Below are 20633 nucleotides of genomic sequence, written 5' to 3'. Positions count from 1 at the left end.
CTACGAATATTATAAAAACTACAAAGTCAAACGTCCTTAATCCTTGAAACTGCGTCACCGACGTGGCAGTCATAAAAACGGGCATGATGCAACACACAACACCCCGTTTGTTTATTTTAAGCCCGCCGTGATGGAAACGGGAGTGGGAGGTCCTCTCAATAGGATCTTTGCCCCTCCAGCAGGTAGACGCGCGTGTCCGCGCGTCGGCAGGACAATCACACAGAGGCGGCACTGTTCGCGCGTGCACGCGCGCCCGCGTCCACAGGTTAGTGATGGCGATTACGGCTCTTTTTAGAGGACCGGCACTTTGGGCTTGGCTCACCTAAAAGAGCCGATTCTTTCGGCTCCCAAAAGTCTTATTTTAATGACATATTAATAATAATAATAATTTCCTTGTATTGTCATTCTGTGTAACAATGTACACAGAACGAAATGTCGATTGCACCTGACCCGTTGTAGCGAGCCGATGCAGATACCAATAATAATGATAATCAAACATTATCCGCCATATATATATATATATATATATATATATATATATATATATATATATATATATATATATATGACTCCATTCTAAGAGGATGAGAGAAAGAGGGAAAGAGAAGCATAGAGAAATATATGGAACAGAATAACATAAAGAAAAAAAGAGAAAGAGATGGAGAAAAAGATGGAGGGAAAGAGAGAATGGGAGAGGGAGAAAGAGAGAGACGCAAAGAGAGAAAAGAGAAAGAGAGAGAAAGCGGATCAAAAAGAGAAAGATAGACATGAAGAGATAAAGAGAGAGAAATACAGAAAAAATGTAAAGAGAGACAGCAGGAGAAAAATAGAGAGACAAAGAGAGGGAGGGAAGGGAGAGAGAACATGAGAGTGGGAAAAAAAAGTAATGGATAAAGAGAAGGAAAGCAAGAGAAAGAGTGAGAAAAATAAAGAAAGGGAAAGGAGAGATGGAGAAATAGATGGAAAGAGAGAAAGGGAGAAAAACAGAAAAAAGAAACATGGTGTAGGAGAGAAAGACTGGGAAACAGAGAGAGATCAATTTGATGAAGACAGAAAAAAAAACAAGAAGTACACAAAAAGAGAAAGAGCGATGGATAGAGTGAGAGAAAGAAAAAGAGAGGGAAATAAAGGTAGAGGGAGAGAGAGAAAGAGAGAAATAGTGATATAAAGGGAGAAACAGAAAGCAAAGAGAGAGAGAGTGTGAGAGGGAGGAGAGAAATAGTGAGAGAGAAAAATAATGATAGGAGAGTGAGTACGTGAAAGAGAGAGAGAGAGAGATTGAGAGAGAGAGTAAGAGAAATAGAATGTGAGACTGTGAAAAACAGAAACAGAGAGAGAAAAATAATGACAGAAATAAAACAAAAAGAGTTAGGAGAGCTGCAGAATTAGATGGAGAGAGAGAGAAAAAAAGTATTAAAGAAAAAAAGAAGAGGGAAGAGAAAAATGGAGATAAAGACAGAGAAAATACGAGATGGATGAAGAGAGTGAAAGAAAAAGAGAGGGGGCGAAAGGGAGAGGGAGGGAGAGATAAAGAGACTTACAGAATCAGAAAGAGAGATAGAGGAAGTGAGAAATAGTAAGAGAGAAAAATAATGAAAGGGTGTGCGAGAGAGAGAGAGAGGGAGGAGAGAAATAGTGAGAGAGAAAAAATAATGATAGGAGAGTGAGTACGTGAAAGAGAGAGATAGAGAGAGATTGAGATAGAGAGAGTAAGAGAAAAAAATGTGAGACTGTGAAAAAGAGAAACACAGAGAGAGAGAGAGAGAAAAAGAATGACAGAAATAAAACAAAGAAAGAGTTAGGAGAGCTGCAGAAATAGACAGAGAGAGAGAAACAAAGTAAGAAAGAAAGAAAAAAAGGAAGAGGGAAGAGAGAAATAGAGACAAAGACAGAGAAAATACAAGATGGATGAAGAGAGAGAAAGAAAAAGAGAGGGGACGAAAGGGAGAGGGAGGGAGAGATAGAGACTTACAGAATCAGAAAGAGAGATAGAGGAAGTAAGAAATAGTAAGAGAGAAAAATAATGAAAGGGTGAAAGAGAGATAGAGATAGAGAGAGAGAGAAATAATGAGAGAGAAAAATATTGATAGGTGAGTGAGTATGTGAAAGAGAGAGAGAGAGTAAGAGAAAGAGAATGTGAGACTGTGGAAAAGAGAAACAGAGAGAGAGAAAGAAAGAGAGTGACAGAAAAAAAAATAAAGAAAGAGTAAGGAAAACTGCAGAAAGAGATGGAGAAAAAGAGTAAGAAAGAAAGAAAAAAGAAAAGGAAGAGGGAAGAGAGGTATAGAGACTGAGAAAGAGCGATCACTAGAGATAAAGACAGAGAAAAGACAAGATAGATGAAGAGAGAGAGAAAGAAAAAGAGAGTGAACAAAAGGGAGAGGGAGGGAGAGAGAATCCGAATCAGAAAGAGAGATAGAGAAAGTGAGAAATGGTAAGAAAGAAAAATAATGAAAGGGTGTTTGAGAGAGAGAGAGGCAGGAGAGAAATAGTGAGAGAGAAAAATTATGATAGGAGAGTAAGTATGTGAAATAGAGAGATAGAGAGAGACTGAGAGAGAGAGAATGTGAGAGTGTGAAAAACAAACTGAGAAAAAGAAAAAGAGAGGGAGGGAGAGAGAATCTGAATCAGAAAGAGAGATAGAGAAAGTGAGAAATAGTAAGAGAGAAAAATAATGAGAGAGAGAGAGAGAGAGTGAGAGAAGAGCGAGTTTCCCGAAAGGAAACCGGCTCTTTATCGCCACTCCCGTCGTTCACTCCAAAGAGCCGGCCCATACAGCCATTCCGCACACAAACCACCCCTCTCTTACAGGTGGCCCAGTCCCTCCAACGCGTCCTCCTCCTGCAAACGAGAAGCGAAAAGAAGCAAAGAGGAAGCGAAACTTCTCTCGCTCCCTCAAGCGGCTCTCGCGTCCTTCTCGTCGCGCTCTCCCTGCTCGCCGCGCCGGTGATGTTCAGCTGGGTGAAGCAGGAGCAGGGCGGCCGCAACAAGGAAGGAGAAATGTACCAAACCGTCACCGAAGGGCTGCAAAGCCTTTACAGTAAGAAGTTGCTCCCGTTGGAGGAGACTTACCTCTTCCATGACTTCCACTCTCCCGCTCTGGAGCCTGCGGACTTCCAGAGCAAACCCATGGTGCTGCTGGTGGGACAATACTCCACCGGGAAGACCACCTTCATCAGGTGAGTTGCACCCGAAGCCCCATTTGAGCTAGATTTCTAGATTCACCATTTAAGCCTCATGCAAAAAAAAATCTGGTGGACTTCCGCAAATCTGAGTCGAAATGCAAAATGGCACCGAAAGGCGCGCCTCGTCAAATGCGCAATCGATGAAAAATGGACCCAAAAAAATTAAATAAACCTAAAATCAAATATAAATTGAAATCCTGTATTTTAAACATGACCAGGTTGTACAGTGTTCATTTTAGCTGTGAAAAGTGATGGGTCCCGGGGACTCGCATGCTCAAAAATCTATGGGTCCCAACAGAGATCTATTGTTTCTGTTATACTAAAAGTACTAAAAGTAGTCTAGTCTAGTCCCCCTGGCCATTAGACTGTTAAATGGTCAATCTAACATATAGTTAACTTAAATCTAAACGGCTGCTAATCTGACTTTTGCACTACTGGCAGTTTTTTTTATAGCTTGCCACTCCTTGCACATTGCTCTCTGCACTATTGTAATTACAGCGTTATTGTTACAGTGTTAATGTTACTGTGTACCTGACTTGTTAACCTGACTGCCCATTTTGCGCATCTGGTTAGCTACTCTTCTTGCACTATCGGCACTATGGTAAAATACTATACGTAGCCAAAATACAATACAACATTATTTATATCTGTACATTCAAGGAAACTGTGGGGGTCAGATGCATCGACATTTCGTTCTGTATACACGTGTACTAGAATGACAATAAAGTAGATCTGAATCTGAATCTGAATCTGAAAATGTTAATTCCCCTTGTAGAGATTAAAGCCAGCAGAGAAGCTAATAATTATCACAGGGGGCAGCACGGCGGCGCAGTGGTTAGCGCATGTGCGGCACAGTTCATGTCTTGGGAACCTCCTACGTGGGTTCAAATCCAGCTCCAGACTTCCTGTGCGGAGTTTGTATGTTCTCCCCGTGCTTGCGTGGGTTTCCTCCCACTTTCCAAAAACATACATTTCAGGTGAATTGGCCGGTCAAAATTGTCCCTAGGTGTGAATGAGTGAGTTGTCTGTCCCCGTGTGCCCTGCGATTGGCTGGCAACCAGTTCAGGGTGTCCCCTGCCCACTGCCCGATGATTGCTGGGATGGGCTCCAGCATCCCCGCGACCCTACTGAGGATAAGCGGTGTAGCTGATGAGATGAGATGAGATATTCATTCAGTTTTAATCATCGCAGTTTATTGGTAATACAAATCAGTTATCGCTTCAAGATTTTTCAGTTCACAACAATATAATAATAATAATAATAATAATTTCCTTGTATTGTCATTCTGTGTAACAATGTACACAGAACGAAATGTCGATTGCACCTGACCCGTTGTAGCGAGCCGATGCAGCCGCAGCCAACAGAGGGCGCCGCCGACCACTTTTCAAGTCTTAGGAATGACTCGGCCGGGGCGCGAACCACCGACCTCCCAGTATTGTACATTATACAAAATATCTCATCTCATCTCATCAGCTACACCGCTTATCCTCAGTAGGATCGCGGGGGTGCCGGAGCCCATCCCAGCAATTATCGGGCAGTGGGCAGGGGACACCCTGAACTGGTTGCCAGCCAATGGCAGGGCACACGGGGACAGACAACTCACTCATTCACACCAAGGGACAATTTGGACCGGCCAATTCACCTGAAATGCATGTTTTTGGAATGTGGGAGGAAACCGGAGTGCCCGGAGGAAACCCACGCAAGCACGGGGAGAACATACAAACTCCGCACAGGAAGTCTGGAGCTGGATATGAATAAAATGACTACATTTTGTGCAGGCTTGGGGAGTAACGGAACACATGGAACGGCAAAAATGATGTTGGCAAGCTGTACCACGTGTTGTGAGTCATCATTTGATTCCTATTTAGTTTCTTTTGTCTTTTATTAGCATGTTTGGTATTGGAGTAATCCAAACGTCATTGAAAGTAATCCAGTTAAAGTAACCCTACCCAACCCTGCATGTAGCATGCAGCCAATAGCCTTTAAGCTTCATTTCCGCATCTGTAACTATTAGAGCTTAGATCGGGCCTAAAAAAATCCAGCCCGAACCCGACCGAGTAACGTGTTTTGCGGGACGGAGTCCGAAGAAAACTTGAAATGTCCTATTTTATTCGTGAGGACTCGAGAGGAGGAAGTGATTTGTGATCACAAATTCAAACTAAGTGGCCTTGATAGCATGGTGTCATGATGACTGATTTGGATCCTCTGTGCCCAGGGTTGGGTAGGGTTACTTTAACTGGATTACTTTCAATGACTTTTGGATTACTCCAATACCAAATATACTAATAAAAGACAAAAGAAACTAAAAAGGAATAAAATGACTTAATTTTGTGCAGGCTTGGGGAGTAACGAAATACATGGAACGGCAAAAATGATGTAGTTTCTTTTGTCTCTTATTAGCATATTTGGTATTAGTGTAATCCAAAAGTGATTCAAAGTAATCCAGTTAAAGTAACCCTACCCAACCCTGCATGTAAATAAACGATTTAATACCTAAGCATACAACCTAAGTGCAATTTATTTATTCTTTTATTTCAAAATAAATGTTTTATTTTGTTGTGTATTTTGTCGTTTGATTTGTCGTTTATTTTCCTCCTTATTCTGCAGTGTCAGTTATTTTGTTGTGTATGGTGTTGTGTGTATCGTAGTGTATGTGGTCATTTGATTGGTAGTGTATTTTATTGTATATTTTGTCGTGTATTTTGTCGAGTATTTTGTTTGTCTTGTAGTTTGGCTTGAATTTTGTCATTTAGTGTGTTTTGTACGTTGTCATTTTTGTTGTGGTTTATCGTGTCGTATACGGTATATTATCGTTTATTGTGTTGTGTATGGTGTCGAGTATATTGCAGTGTATTTGGTTATTTTTTTGGTAGTGTATTTTTTTGTGTATTTTGTCGTGTATCTTGTCGGGTATTTTGTTTGTCGTGTCGTGTAGTTTGGTGTGTATTTTGTCCTTTTTGTTGTTTATCGTGTCGTATACAGTATCATTGTCGTTTATTTTGTTGTTTATCGTGTCGTATACAGTATCATTGTTGTTTATTTTGTTGTGTATGGTGTTGTGTATATCGCAGTGTATTTGGTCATTTGTTTTGTAGTGTATTTTATTGTTGATTTTGTCGTGTATCTTGTCTAGTATTTTGTTTGTCTTGTAGTTTGGCGTATATTTTGTCATTTAGTGTGTTTTGTATGTTGTCATTTTTTGTTGTGGTGTAACGTGTCGTATACAGTATATTATCGTTTATTTTGTTGTGTATGGTGTTGTGTATATCACAGTGTATTTGGTCATTTGTTTTGTAGTCTATTTTATTGTGTATTTTGTCATGTATATTGTCGAGTATTTTGTTTGTCGTGTTGTGTAGTTTGGCTTGTATGTTGTCATTCTTGTTGTGGTTTATCGTGTCGTATACAGTATATTGTCGTTTGTTCTGTTGTGTATGGTGTCGTGTATATCGCAGAGTATTTGGTCATTTGTTTTGTAGTGTATTTTATTGTTGGTTTTGTCATGTATCTTGTAGAGTATTTTGTTTATTGTGTCGTGTAGTTTGGCGTGTATTTTGTCATTTAGTGTGTTTTGTACGTTGTCATTTTTTTGTGGTTTATCGTGTCGTATACAATATATTGACGTTTATTTTGTTGTGTATAGTGTTGTGTATATCGCAGTGTATTTGGTCATTTGTTTTGCTGTGTATTTTATTGATTTTGTTGTGTATCTTGTCGAGTATTTTGTCTGTCGTGTAGTTTGGCGTGTATTTTGTCATTTAGTGTGTTTTGTACGTTGTCGTTTTTGTTGTTGTTTATCGTGTCGTATACAGTATCATTGTCGTTTATTTTGTTGTGTATGGTGTTGTGTATATCGCAGTGTATTTGGTCATTTGTTTTGTTGTGTACTTTGTTGTTGATTTTGTTGTGTATCTTGTCGAGTATTTTGTTTGTCGTGTCGTGTAGTTTGGCGTGCATGTTATTTCTTTTGTGGTTTATTGTGTCGTATACAGTATATTGTCGTTTATTTTGTTGTGTATTGTGTTGTGTATATCGCAGTGTATATGGTCATTTGTTTTGTTTTGTATTTGGTCATGCATTTGTTGTCTAGTTCGTCATGTATTTGTCGTGTATCTTGTCATTTGTTTTCTAATTATTAGGTCCCGTGCATCGTCATCTATTTCGTCGTTTAGTTTGTTTTTTATCGTGTTGTGTATTTAGGCGTTTATTGTGTATTTTGTAGTCAATTTTCTTGCTTATTTCGTCCTGGATTTCTTTTCATGTATTCAGTCGTTTATTTCGCTGTTTAGTTTGTCGTGTATTGCTTGTTTTTGTGGTTTATTTTGTCTTTTATCTTATCATGCATTCAATCGTGTATTTTTTAGTGCATTTTGTCACAAGAAAATGTTATTCGAATGAGGAGGGGGCCCAGTGGCCTCAGCTTTTCACTTTTTGGTTATCAGTAAAGAACAGCATTAGCTTAGCCAGTTGGACCCTCCCCCTCGTTCGAATACTATTTCCTTGTGACAAAACGCAGAATAAATATTAAGAATAAAGGACGAAAATAATCACATGTATGAATAAAGTACATTTATATCCATTATCTACATAGGTATTATGTTATGTATGTTTACATTCATGTATACGGCAGGTATTATTTATAAATGTATTCCTACAGATATTAGAATTGGTCCTCAATAGAAATCGACCTCCGAATTTCAATATCAAAAATGATAAGGTTGCGCAAGATGCTTTTGGGGGAGTCATGTGACCAGGGCTATTTGCTCAAGTCCATCTTCATCTCACAGCTGTGAAAACATTTTGAAATATTTGTCAGCGCACGTGCACGTTTTCTTCATTTTTTTTCTACAACGCTCAACCTTGGAGACCTTCAAGTGTCACTTTTTTCCCTTTCTGCAATGACGGACGGTTTATGAACCCCCGGAGCTAAAAACCCCCATTGTCCGCGCTTCCTTAATGTCATGTGTGCTATTGACACACACACGCCTCCCTCCCTCACGTAAGGGTAGGAGTTTTTTTTGTTTTTTTTAAAATGACATTTGTTCGTCCTTTATATGTTATTTGTTAGGTTTTAGTGGCGGACCCATGTGAGGGAAACAGGAGCTGGGACGCAGTCGTGCTCAAAATATGGGATAGTATTTGATAACAAAACCAGGAACGAAGTATCAAACAAACCAGAGGGCACAAAACAGATAACATGACCAAACCTGAGAAAAAAAATGACAAGGGACAAAGTAACAAACAAACAAGGGGGCACAAAACAGATAACATAGATAGATAGATAGATAGATAGATAGATACTTTGTTCATCCCCGAAGGGAATGTCCAAACCTGAGAGAAAGAATCACAAGGGACAAAGTAACAAACAAACAAGGGGACACAAAACAGATAACATATCCAAACCTGAGAGAAAGAATGACAAGGGACGAAGTAACAAACAAACAAGTGGGAACAAAGCAGATAACATGTCCAAACCTGAGAGAAAGAATGACACGGAACAACATAACAAACAAACAAAGGGGCACAAAGCAGATAACATGTCCAAACCTGAGAGAAAGAATGACAAGGAACAACATAGCAAACAAACAAGGGGGCACAAAGCAGATAACATTGTCCAAACCAGAGAGAAAGAATCACAAGGGACGAAGTAACAAACCAACAAGGGGGCACAAAACAGATAACATATCCAAACCTGAGAGAAAAAATGACAAGGGACAAAGTAACAAACAAACAAGGGGGCACAAAACAGATAACATGTCCAAACCTGAGAGAAAGAATGACATGGGACAAAGTAACAAACAAACGAGGAAGCATAAAACAGATCGCATGTCCAAACCCGAGAGAAAGAACGACAAGGGACAAAGTTACAAACAAACAAGTGTGTACTATGTGCATATAATTACTCTAAAAATAAAAATAAATCATACAACTTAGCATATTCATTTGTTACTTTTGTACAAACACTCAGTATAATTTTCTTTCTCAAGAAGTTATTTATCCAATTTATGGCCAGATTTGCAGACACATTTTTTTTTGTTTTTTTTGTTGGAGTACTCTCACTAGGTTATTAATTAGTATTAAGTGGTTTTATGTGCTTACTCTCAGATTGAGAAAAAAATCTACCAGATACACGACAAAATAAACAATAAAATACACAGCAAAACAAATGACCAAATACACTGCGATATACACAACACAATACACAACAAAACAACATGTTTATTTATTTTGTCGTGTATCTGGTCGAGTATGTTGTTTATCGTGTTATGTAGTATGGCCTGTATTTTGTCATTTAGTGTGTTTTGTATGTATTCATTTTTCTTGTTTATCATGTCGTATATATTGTCGTTTATTTTGTTGTGTATTGTGTTGTGTATATCGTAGTGTATTTGGTCATTTGTTTTGTTGTGTATTTTATTATTTATTTTGTTGTGTATCTGGTCGAGTATTTTGTTTATCGTTTTGTGTAGTATGGCGTGTATTTTGTCATTTAGTGTGTTTTTTATGTAGTGGTTTATCGTGTCGTATACAGTATATTGACGTTTATTTTGTTGTGTATGGTGTTGTGTATATCGTAGTGTATTTGGTCATTTGTTTTGCTGTGTATTTTATTGTTTATTTTGTCGTGTATCTGGTCGAGTATTTTGTTTATCGTGTCGTGTTGTATGTCGTGCATTTTGTCATTTAGTGCGTTTTTTATATTGTGGTTTATCGTGTCGTATACAGTATATTGATCTTTATTTTGTTGTGTATGGTGTTGTGTATATCGTAGTGTATTTGGTCATTTGTTTTGTTGTGTATTTTATTGTTTATTTTGTCGCATACGTGGTCGAGTATTTTGTTTATTGTGTTGTGTAGTATGGCGTGTATTTTGTCATTTAGTGTGTTTTGTATGTATTCATTTTTCTTGTTTATCATGTCGTATATATTGTCGTTTATTTTGTCGTGTATTGTGTTGTGTATATCGCAGTGTATTTGGTCATTTGTTTTACTGTGTATTTTATTGTTTATTTTGCCGTGTATCTGGTCGAGTATTTTGTTCATCTTGTCGTGTTGTATGGCGTGCATTTTGTCATTTAGTGTGTTTTTTATGTTGTGGTTTATCGTGTCGTATACAGTATTTTGACGTTTATTTTGTCGTGTATGGTGTTGTGTATATCGTAGTGTATTTGGTCATTGGTTTTGTTGTGTATTTTATTGTTTATTTTGTCGCATACGTGGTCGAGTATTTTGTTTATTGTGTTGTGTAGTATGGCGTGTATTTTGTCATTTAGTGTGTTTTGTATGTATTCATTTTTCTTGTTTATCATGTCGTATATATTGTCGTTTATTTTGTTGTGTATTGTGTTGTGTATATCGCAGTGTATTTGGTCATTTGTTTTGCTGTGTATTTTATTGTTTATTTTGTTGTGTATCTGGTCGAGTATTTTGTTTATCGTGTCGTGTTGTATGTCGTGCATTTTGTCATTTAGTGTGTTTTTTATATTGTGGTTTATCGTGTCGTATACGGTATATTGACGTTTATTTTGTTGTGTATGGTGTTGTGTATATCGTAGTGTATTTGGTCATTTGTTTTGCTGTGTATTTAATTGTTTATTTTGTCGTGTATCTGGTCGAGTATTTTATCGTGTCGTGTTGTATGGCGTGCATTTTGTCATTTAGTGTGTTTTTTATGTTGTGGTTTGTCGTGTCGTATACAGTATATTGACGTTTATTTTGTCGTGTATGGTGTTGTGTATATCGTAGTGTATTTGGTCATTTGTTTTGTTGTGTATTACGCCGACTAAGCGCAGAAATACCAATCTGTGTGTGACATTATTGGCCACGCAATCTGCCGATCTAAGCTAGCATTGCAAGCCTCGGAGAAATATGAGCCGCTTTTGTTATTGTGCAGCAGCTAGCGTGTGTGCGCAACACCAAGGAGGCCCCACCCTGCTCCGTGGAATGCCGTGAATCATGGGAAACTGGGAGGATTACACAGAAATATGCGAACGGGACCCTGCATGTCCACGTCATTGACGCCTTTTGACAGGTCATGTGACCTGCAGGCTTCTCCTTCAGTTTAGTATTAGCATGTTAGCTAGCAGGTAGCTCATCTGTTGGCTGGTTTCCAGTTGCAAAAATAAGAAAATCCGTCCGAGTTAAGAGTTCCATTCGTTTCCTGACTCGATTTATTGTGAATTCACGTGGGTCTCATCTGGTTTTTGGTGGCCACCCTGCTCATCAGTGCGGTATTGATTCCAGTCACTCTTTGCAGAGGAGAAAGAATATATGACACTGTGTGCTGGCTTGGTGAATAACCAAATACACTGCGATATACACAACACCATACACAACAAAATAAATGTCAATATACTGCATACAACACGATAAACCACAACATAAAAAACACACTAATGACAAAATTTACGCCATACAACACGACACGATAAACAAAATACTCGACCAGATACACGACAAAATAAACAATAAAATACACAGCAAAACAAATGACCAAATAAACTGCGATATACACAACACAATACACGACAAAATAAACGACAATATATACGACATGATAAACAAGAAAAATGAATACATATAAAACACACTAAATGACAAAATACACGCCAAACTACACAACACCATAAACAAAATACTCGACAAGATACATGACAAAATAAACAATAAAATGCACAGCAAAACAAATGACTAAATACACTACGATATACACAACACCATACACAACAAAATAAACGTCAATATACTTTATACGACACGATAAACCACAACATAAAAAACACACTAAATGACAAAATGCACGCCATACAACACGACCCGATAAACAAAATACTCGACCAAATACACGACAAAGTAAACAATAAAATACACAGCAAAACAAATGACCAAATAAACTGCGATATACACAACACAATACACACCAAAATAAACGACAATATATACGACATGATAAACATGAAAAATGAATACATATAAAACACACTAAATGACAAAATACACGCCAAACTACACAACACGATAAACAAAATACTCGACCAGATACACGACAAAATAAACAATAAAATAAAAAGCAAAACAAATGACTAATTACACTACGATATACACAACACCATACGCAACAAAATAAACGTCAATATACTGTATACGACACAATAAACCACAAAAGAAATAACATGCATGCCAAACTACACGACACGACAAACAAAATACTCGACAAGATACACAACAAAATCAACAACAAAGTACACAACAAAACAAATGACTAAATACACGACGATATACACAACACCATACGCAACAAAATAAACGTCAATATACTGTATACGACACGATAAACCACAACATAAAAAACACACTAAATAAAAAAATGCACGCCATACGACACGATAAACAAAATACTCGACCAGATACACGACTAAACAATAAAATACACAGCAAAACAAATGACCAAATACACTGCGATATACACAACACCATACACAACAAAATAAACAACAATATACTTTATTCGACACGATAAACCACAAATGGTAAAATGGTAAATGCGCTACATGTATATAGCGCTTTTCAACTCAATGTGCATGATTTAGTGCCTCCTAGTGGTAAGAAAAACCTCACTCTTTTTAAAAAAAATATTGATTTAAACAATTGGCACAAATACAAGAACTTTTTCTAAATACTTATACGTCAAGACCTGAGTCTCACCTCTGGGGGGCTGACATGATTGGATGCCGATTTGCTGCTACGGGTTACCCCCCCCAGAACCCAAACCCTTGCGAAAAGGCTGGCCGAAAAAAAATGAGTGGAAAAATTGTGCTTATTGATCAATTAGAATTTCTGTAGTTTGTATTCTTCCTCGCGGTTTGTAGCACTCGTTTTCGGTTCCACTTCAGAATAAAGCTACATCTAGCGGTTAAAATATTACAATGATCGCGGGTCGCGGGAAGCAGGTCGCTCTGAATATGCAAGTGGGAAAACGAGGTCGGAAACGAGACGTGGTCAGGATCAAAAACGGGTCGAAGCCGGGCGGACAGACGGGAGCAAAAAACAGGTGGGAGTCAGGGTCTAAAAAGGCTTGCCTAGTGTAAACTGAGGTTCGCAGACGGACTGACAAACGGGGATTGACAGGACAGGGTTTAAATGGTAGGGAAGCCAATCCGTCAACAAGCTGCAGCCGGCGCCACATGGGCGGGGCCAATTGGGCGCCATGGCAACCGTGACAATGCTAGAACCCGGGTAAGCAAAAAACGGCACTATAAAAATGGGAAATAAAAATCCGGTACTACTAATATAAATTCCGTGTTTGTTTTTGTCCCCGGTTTCCCTTCCTGCGTAATGTATTTGAGGATAATTGGATAGGCCGCGCAGTGGTTAGCACTTGTGCGGCACAGTTCATGTCATGGGAACCTGTCGTGGGTTCAAATCCAGTTCCAGACTTCCTGTGCGGAGTTTGTATGTTCTCCCCGTGCTTGCGTGGGTTTCCTCCGGGCACTCCGGTTTCCTCCCACATTCCAAAGACATGCATATCACGTGAATTGGCCGGTCCAAATTGTCCATAGGTGTGAATGAGAGGATGAGTTGTCTGTCCCTGTGTGCCCTGCAATTGCCTGGCAACCAGTTCAGGGTGTCCCCTGCCCACTGCCCGGAGATGGCTGGGATGGGCTCCAGCCCCCCCGCGACCCTAATGAGGATAAGCGGTACGGCTAATGAGATGAGATGGGAGATGGATAGGCCTAAATGATTTGCCCACTTCTTTTGCTAGAACCTTACAGATGGGTCATCAACACAGCCCAGAAAATAATCGGCTTCTCTCTGCCCAGTATGGAAAACCTTGCGGATGGCTTTCTTGAGGACTCCTTCACCCCGGGCCACCAACTCTTTAGACCTCTGGCAGATGCTACAAATCCTTTAAAACAAGGACTAATAGGGACAGAGACATTTTCCTCCGCAGGGCCATCACCACCCTAAACAAACACACAAAACCGTGAAAAATTATTTAATCTGTATGGAATTTTTTTTATCCAGATTTATATTTTTCTCTTATTTTGGCGTACCGTTGCTGCTAAAAGCCCTTGTACTATTTTCATGGACTATTTTTTGATGCACTTACATATTATGCTAGAAGTACTATCTTGTATCTACTGTATTCCCTATCTATCCTATTTTTTACATGTTTCCTTCATAGATATATATACTTTATAGATCTCTTACTTGATAAATCTGTATAAGTCTTTTATTACGTATAACCTGGAGTGCCATGCCCGATCTCGCTGAACACAATGTAAACAACATTGTTATCAATGACAATTCTCATTAGCATTAGCATTAAACTAACAGGGTTTTCATCACCTTCAGGAGGTTTTACACGTTTCTATATTTTCAATGGGACTCACTGGTGTCTTTGTGGGGCAGGTATCTTCTGGAGCAGGACTTCCCGGGCATGCGGATCGGACCCGAGCCCACCACGGACGGTTTCATCGCGGTGATGTACGGCGATAGCGAGGGCGTGGTACCCGGGAACGCCTTGGTGGTGGACCCCAAGAAGCCCTTCAGGAAGCTCAACGCCTTCGGGAACTCTTTCCTGAACAGGTAAGTCGGTGCCGATACTGAAATACAAGTAATCCTCAATCATCTGGTCCATGAAGTGTTGGTAGATGCCTTCATATTCATTGGCTTGTGCAATCTTGAGAGCTTGCTTAGCCGAGACACTCCATATCCATAAAGTCCCTGGGCTTCAAACCACTCAAAGATCTCCTTTTTCATTTCTAGTTACAGTCCTTTTCTTCTTTTTTTCCGGGCTTGGTGTATTGCAAAAGTAATTTTACAACTAAAAAGACCAAAATTCAGGACACTTTTAGCTCAGGAGGTAGAGCGCTTGTCTTGGGATCAAGAGGTCGCGGGTTCGATTCCCGGCTCCTCTGTGTCATATGTCGAAGTGTCCTTGGGCAAGACACTGAATCCCTAATGCCCCCAATAAGCAGGTAAGCGCCTTGCGTGACTTCCTATTCCTATTGGTGTGTGAGTGTGTGTGTGTGTGTGAATGGGTAAGTGTGAAGCACATTGTAAAGCGCTTTGGGAGGTCTTCATTGACTTGAAAAGCGCTATATAAATGCAGACCATTTACCATTTAATCCCTTAGTTATCGCGGTTAACGGGGAACAGAACCCCGCGAAGTAGCATAACGCCTTCATTAAAGATTCAAAGGGTCAAATTTAACCCAAGATAACGTCCGTACCGACTCAAGAGTATACGAGCGTCAAAAAAACATCTACAAATCTACAAATAAAACACATAATTGTAGTTGAATTAACTAATTAACTGTGACCATGTCAGACAGATGAAGCTAAATGCATCTGTACTCTTCTGGTTTGCAGTATTTAGTGACATTTTTACAAAAGGACTCTGCTTGCACCTTGTTTTCTAACCAATATTCACACACATGAGTTGAACTTGCCTGTGTATTTTCTGTACAGCTCTTTGAGACTTCTTGTGATTAAGGGTTTTACAAATAAACATGACTGGACAGGTATTTATTGTCACTATACAATAGTGCAACAAAATAAGTGTAAGAGAGTGATTTAGAAAGCGGCCGGCTCGACTGCACGTTAGCATTCGGTATCCTTGGATTGAGCTAGGTCTCCGCAATGATTAAAATACAACCGTCCTGAATGTATCAGTTTTTCATGAGTTGTAGCTCCAGGTCATCCTTCCATGGGTAATGGATTTGGCGTTGGTAAGATACAGACGCCACAAGGGTAGCTTGTGAGAATAGCTTAGCCGTAGCAGTAGGCCAGACATGCAGTTTTGCTTTTGCTTTCTGTCACACTAGCCCACACCCCCACCCGATAACAACCCACGGAGCACCGGCTTATGATCAGCATTTCTTTGCGCTCTTTCCTCAGACTCCGATTTAATTGATGATTTTTTTTTCAATGGAACGAACCGCTAAAAGCTAGCTGTCGCCGTTGGACCCATTGGCTTGTGCACCCCCCCTGCTCTTTGTCCGACAGTATACAGCCCATCACAGACACGTGCACAGATATGGTCAAACTTGCCCAACAAACACACAGCCCTCTACCCCTGTGATAGCATTTGCTGTGTGCTGTCTGCTGCAGAACTCAATGCGCAATACGTTGATATCAATGACAATAAAAACAAGTCGATTCAAAATCCGTAAAGCAGTGAAGTAACGAGGGATTACCGTATCTCGTCAATTTTGTCATTCCGCGAAAAGTGTTGATGACATCATCAACGTGCGTCTTCTCTTTCCACCCTTTTAAATAGAGGACAGGTTAAATTTCCAGGAATATTTGTCCCGAGGAAGCTTGGGGCGTTCCTTCCGCCATCTTGTGCCACTTGAGGCTCCCCCCTTCTCTACAATGAGCCATTGTAGTTATTGTTTCCAAGGGGAAGTGTTTGTGCGTCACACATGGCGGCGCTTTTGTTTTTTCCCCGCCACTTGCTCGAAGTTCGATTTATGGCCGAACGTGCCGATTTATGACCAGCTATATCACACAAATAAGATGTTTAAAAAAATCATGCTTTGTGATTTCTGGATTTTTCTTTTTAGTTTATCTCTTTAACAGTGAACATACACCTAGGATGAAAATTTCAAACCCCTCCATGATTTCCAAATGGGATAAATAGCAAAATAGCAGGTTGTTCAAATACTTATTTTCTTAACTAATAGATATATACAGTGGAACCTCGGTTTTCGAACGCCTCTCAGTTCGTACAAATCGGTGTCCGACCAAAAATTTCGAGAAATTCTTGTGAGTTCGAACGCCGGTAATGCGTGAGTGCGTACGCTAGGGTGCCATGCTGAGCGGCGTACGGGTGTTTTAGCCCCTTATTATGCCTCCGAAGAAAGTCAGTGCAAGCAGCAAAGTTGCTACAGGTGAAAAAAGAAAAGTAGTGCGTACAACTATTGTATTTAAGAAAGAAATAATGGCCAAATATGAAGGAGGTGTGCGAGCGCCTTCTGCTGACCACCACAAAGGTAAGAAATCCTATTCATAAGATTACGATAACGTTGGCTTTAAGTTTACGTTAAACATTCAGGGTGTTGGAACGGAGCCCAACATTGAGGGTGTTGGAACGGAGCCCCCTTTCCAATGAACCGCTCACCACTTGTTGTGGAGACCCGGGTGCTAAATGACTTGTAAACCTGATTTTTTTATTTTTACACGTTCGTGTTAGCGTAATCTTTCGTACAGAAGATTACGATAACGCGGACGTACGATTAGCCCGGGTTAGCTTTATGTTTCCGTTAAACATTCAAGGTAAACATTCAGGGCACAGCAGCGCCTGTACTTCCTGCGGAGGATGAGGAGAGCCCACCTGCCCCCACCCTCCCTCATCACATTCTACAGGGGCACCATAGAGAGTATCCTGACCAGCTGTATCTCTGTGTGGTGTGGAGGCTGCAGCGCTACCGACTGGGGTAGTGTGAGGAGGGTAACGAGGACAGCAGAGAAAATAATCGGGACTACACTTCCCTCCATTCAGGACATTGGCCAGAAGCGCTGCCTATCCCATGCTAAGAACATTATCGGGGACCCCTCTCACCCCCATCATGGACTGTTCACTCTGCTAGCCTCTGGGAAGAGGTACTGCAGTGTGCGGTGCAGGACCACCAGGTTCCGCAGTAGTCTAGTCCCCCTGGCCATTAGACTGTTAAATGGTCAATCTAACATATAGTTAACCTAAATCTTAACGGCTGCTAATCTGACTTTTTGCACTACTGGCAGTTCTTTATAGCTTGCCACTCCTTGCACATTTGCTCTCTGCACTATTGTACTTACAGCGTTACTGTTACAGTGTTAATGTTACTGTTTACCTGACTTGTTAACCTGAATGCCCATTTTGCACATCTGGTTAGCTACTCCTCTTGCACTATCGGCACTATGGTATGGTAAAATACTATACGTAGCCATAATACAATACAACTTTTACTTATATCTGTACATTCGAGGAAACTGTGCGGGTCAGATGTATCGACATTTCGTTCTGTATACACGTGTACTAGAATGACAATAAAGTAGATCTGAATCTGAATCTGAATCTGAAGGGTGTTGGAACGGATTAAAACGATTTACATTATTTTTAATGGGAAAAATGATTTCGGTGATCGAACAAATCGGTTTTCGAACAGGGTTCTGGAACGAATTATGGTTGAGAACCGAGGTTCCACTGTATATAATATATATATATATATATATATATATATATATATATATAAATATAGTATATTATGCTGTAAACAATTTACCTTGTTTCACCAACATATAAAGTTTAATTCAATTGACTATTGATTCAACTCACTAAATAATTGGTATAAACTATGCTAAAACTATGATGAAAATGTTTTTAATTTCATATGTATTAGAACCTAAGTTTTTTTTAATATCTACAAGAAAATATTAGTAAAATGAATTCATATTAACAAATAGGTCTTAAAAACGCGTTTTACAAACGGAATGTATTTTTAAAAATTTGATTACAAAAATATGTTACTACTCAAACAGTACATGACCAGTTTTGATGATTTTCAAAATACAGGGAGTGCAGAATTATTAGGCTAATGAGTATTTTGACCACATCATCCTCTTTATGCATGTTGTCTTACTCCAAGCTGTATAGGCTCGAAAGCCTACTACCAATTAAGCATATCAGGTGATGTGCATCTCTGTAATGAGAAGGGGTGTGGTCTAATGACATCAACACCCTATATCAGGTGTGCATAATTATTAGGCAACTTCCTTTCCTTTGGCAAAATGGGTCAGAAGAGGGACTTGACAGGCTCTGAAAAGTCAAAAATAGTGAGATATCTTGCAGAGGGATGCAGCACTCTTAAAATTGCCAAGCTTCTGAAGCGTGATCATCGAACAATCAAGCGTTACATTCAAAATAGTCAACAGGGTCGCAAGAAGCGTGTAGAAAAACCAAGGCGCAAAATAACTGCCCGTGAACTGAGAAAAGTCAAGCGTACAGCTGCCAAGATGCCACTTGCCACCAGTTTTGCCATATTTCAGAGCTGCAACATCACTGGAGTGCCCAAAAGCACAAGGTGTGCAATACTCAGAGACATGGCCAAGGTAAGAAAGGCTGAAAAACGACCACCACTGAACAAGACACACAAGCTGAAACGTCAAGACTGGGCCAAGAAAAATCTCAAGACGGATTTTTCTAAGGTTTTATGGACTGATGAAATGAGAGTGAGTCTTGATGGGCCAGATGGATGGGCCCGTGGCTGGATCGGTAAAGGGCAGAGAGCTCCAGTCCGCCTCAGACGCCAGCAAGGTGGAGGTGTTGTACTGGTATGGGCTGGTATCATCAAAGATGAGCTTGTGGGGCCTTTTCGGGTTGAGGATGGACTCAAGCTCAACTCCCAGTCCTACTGCCAGTTTCTGGAAGACACCTTCTTCAAGCAGTGGTACAGGAAGAAGTCCGCATCCTTCAAGAAAACATGATTTTCATGCAGGACAACGCTCCATCACACGCATCCAAGTACTCCACAGCGTGGCTGGCAAGAAAGGGTCTAAAAGAAGAAAAACTAATGACATGGCCTCCTTGTTCACCTGATCTGAACCCCATAGAGAACCTGTGGTCCCTCATCAAATGTGAGATTTACAAGGAGGGAAAACAGTACACCTCTCTGAACAGTGTCTGGGAGGCTGTGGTTGCTGCTGCACGCAATGTTGATCGTGAACAGATCAAAGCACTGACAGAATCCATGGATGGCAGGCTTTTGAGTGTCCTTGCAAAGAAAGGTCATATTGGTCACTGATTTGTTTTTGTTTTGTTTTTGAATGTCAGAAATGTATATTTGTGAATGTTGAGCTGTTATATTGGTTTCCCTGATGAAAATAAATAATTGAAATGGGTATACATTTGTTTTTTGTTAAGTTGCCTAATAATTATGCACAGTAATAGTCACCTGCACACACAGATATCCTCCTAAAATAGCTAAAACTAAAAAAGCCCCACTCCAACTTCCAAAATATTCAGCTTTGATATTAATGAGACTTTTGGGTTCATTAAGAACATGGTTGTTGTTCAATAATAAAATTAATCCTCAAAAATACAACTTGCCTAATAATTCTGCACTCCCTGTAAAATAATTGAATAGACGTAATTTTGTTTCATACAGATCAAATTTTTAAGATGTTTTAGGAATAAAACACAGTGCCAACTCAAGTGCTAATGCTAAAGCTAACAACAGTTTCATTGCTTTATTTGCCACCTAACAAGTTTCTAGGTCATTTCTATCAAAAGGTATGATTTTTCCAAATGAATGCCAACTAAATGCGCTCTGCCGCCACTAGAGGCAGTGTTGGGTTGTTATAGCGTGGTGATTTGGTTGAGGTGTAAAACTTCATTGACTCAACTGGAAGAATAAAACAGTTCAATGCTAAACTTAAATATTTTTTTTTACCTATTTGTGAA

General features: G+C 39.7%; 1 protein-coding gene across 1 annotated transcript in view; it reads left to right on the top strand.

Annotated features, from left to right (window-relative positions):
* The first annotated feature begins 102 nt into the window (after positions 1-102).
* The window catches only part of ehd4 (EH-domain containing 4), a 38879-nt gene continuing 18348 nt past the window's right edge, over positions 103-20633 (top strand). Inside the window, exons 1-3 of the mRNA XM_088353773.1 lie at positions 103-265; positions 2812-3179; positions 14598-14774. Of these exons, the coding sequence (XP_088209899.1) occupies positions 131-265; positions 2812-3179; positions 14598-14774 (680 nt within the window). The 5' untranslated portion in view covers positions 103-130. The remainder of the gene's footprint in view (positions 266-2811; positions 3180-14597; positions 14775-20633) is intronic.

This window comes from Urocampus carinirostris, chromosome 15 (assembly GCF_059441175.1).
Source record: "Urocampus carinirostris isolate Australia breed hairy pipefish chromosome 15, RoL_Ucar_1.0, whole genome shotgun sequence".
Classification (NCBI taxonomy): domain Eukaryota; kingdom Metazoa; phylum Chordata; class Actinopteri; order Syngnathiformes; family Syngnathidae; genus Urocampus; species Urocampus carinirostris.
Note: the sequence above shows the minus strand (reverse complement) of the source record. Positions and strands in the feature narration are given on the sequence as shown.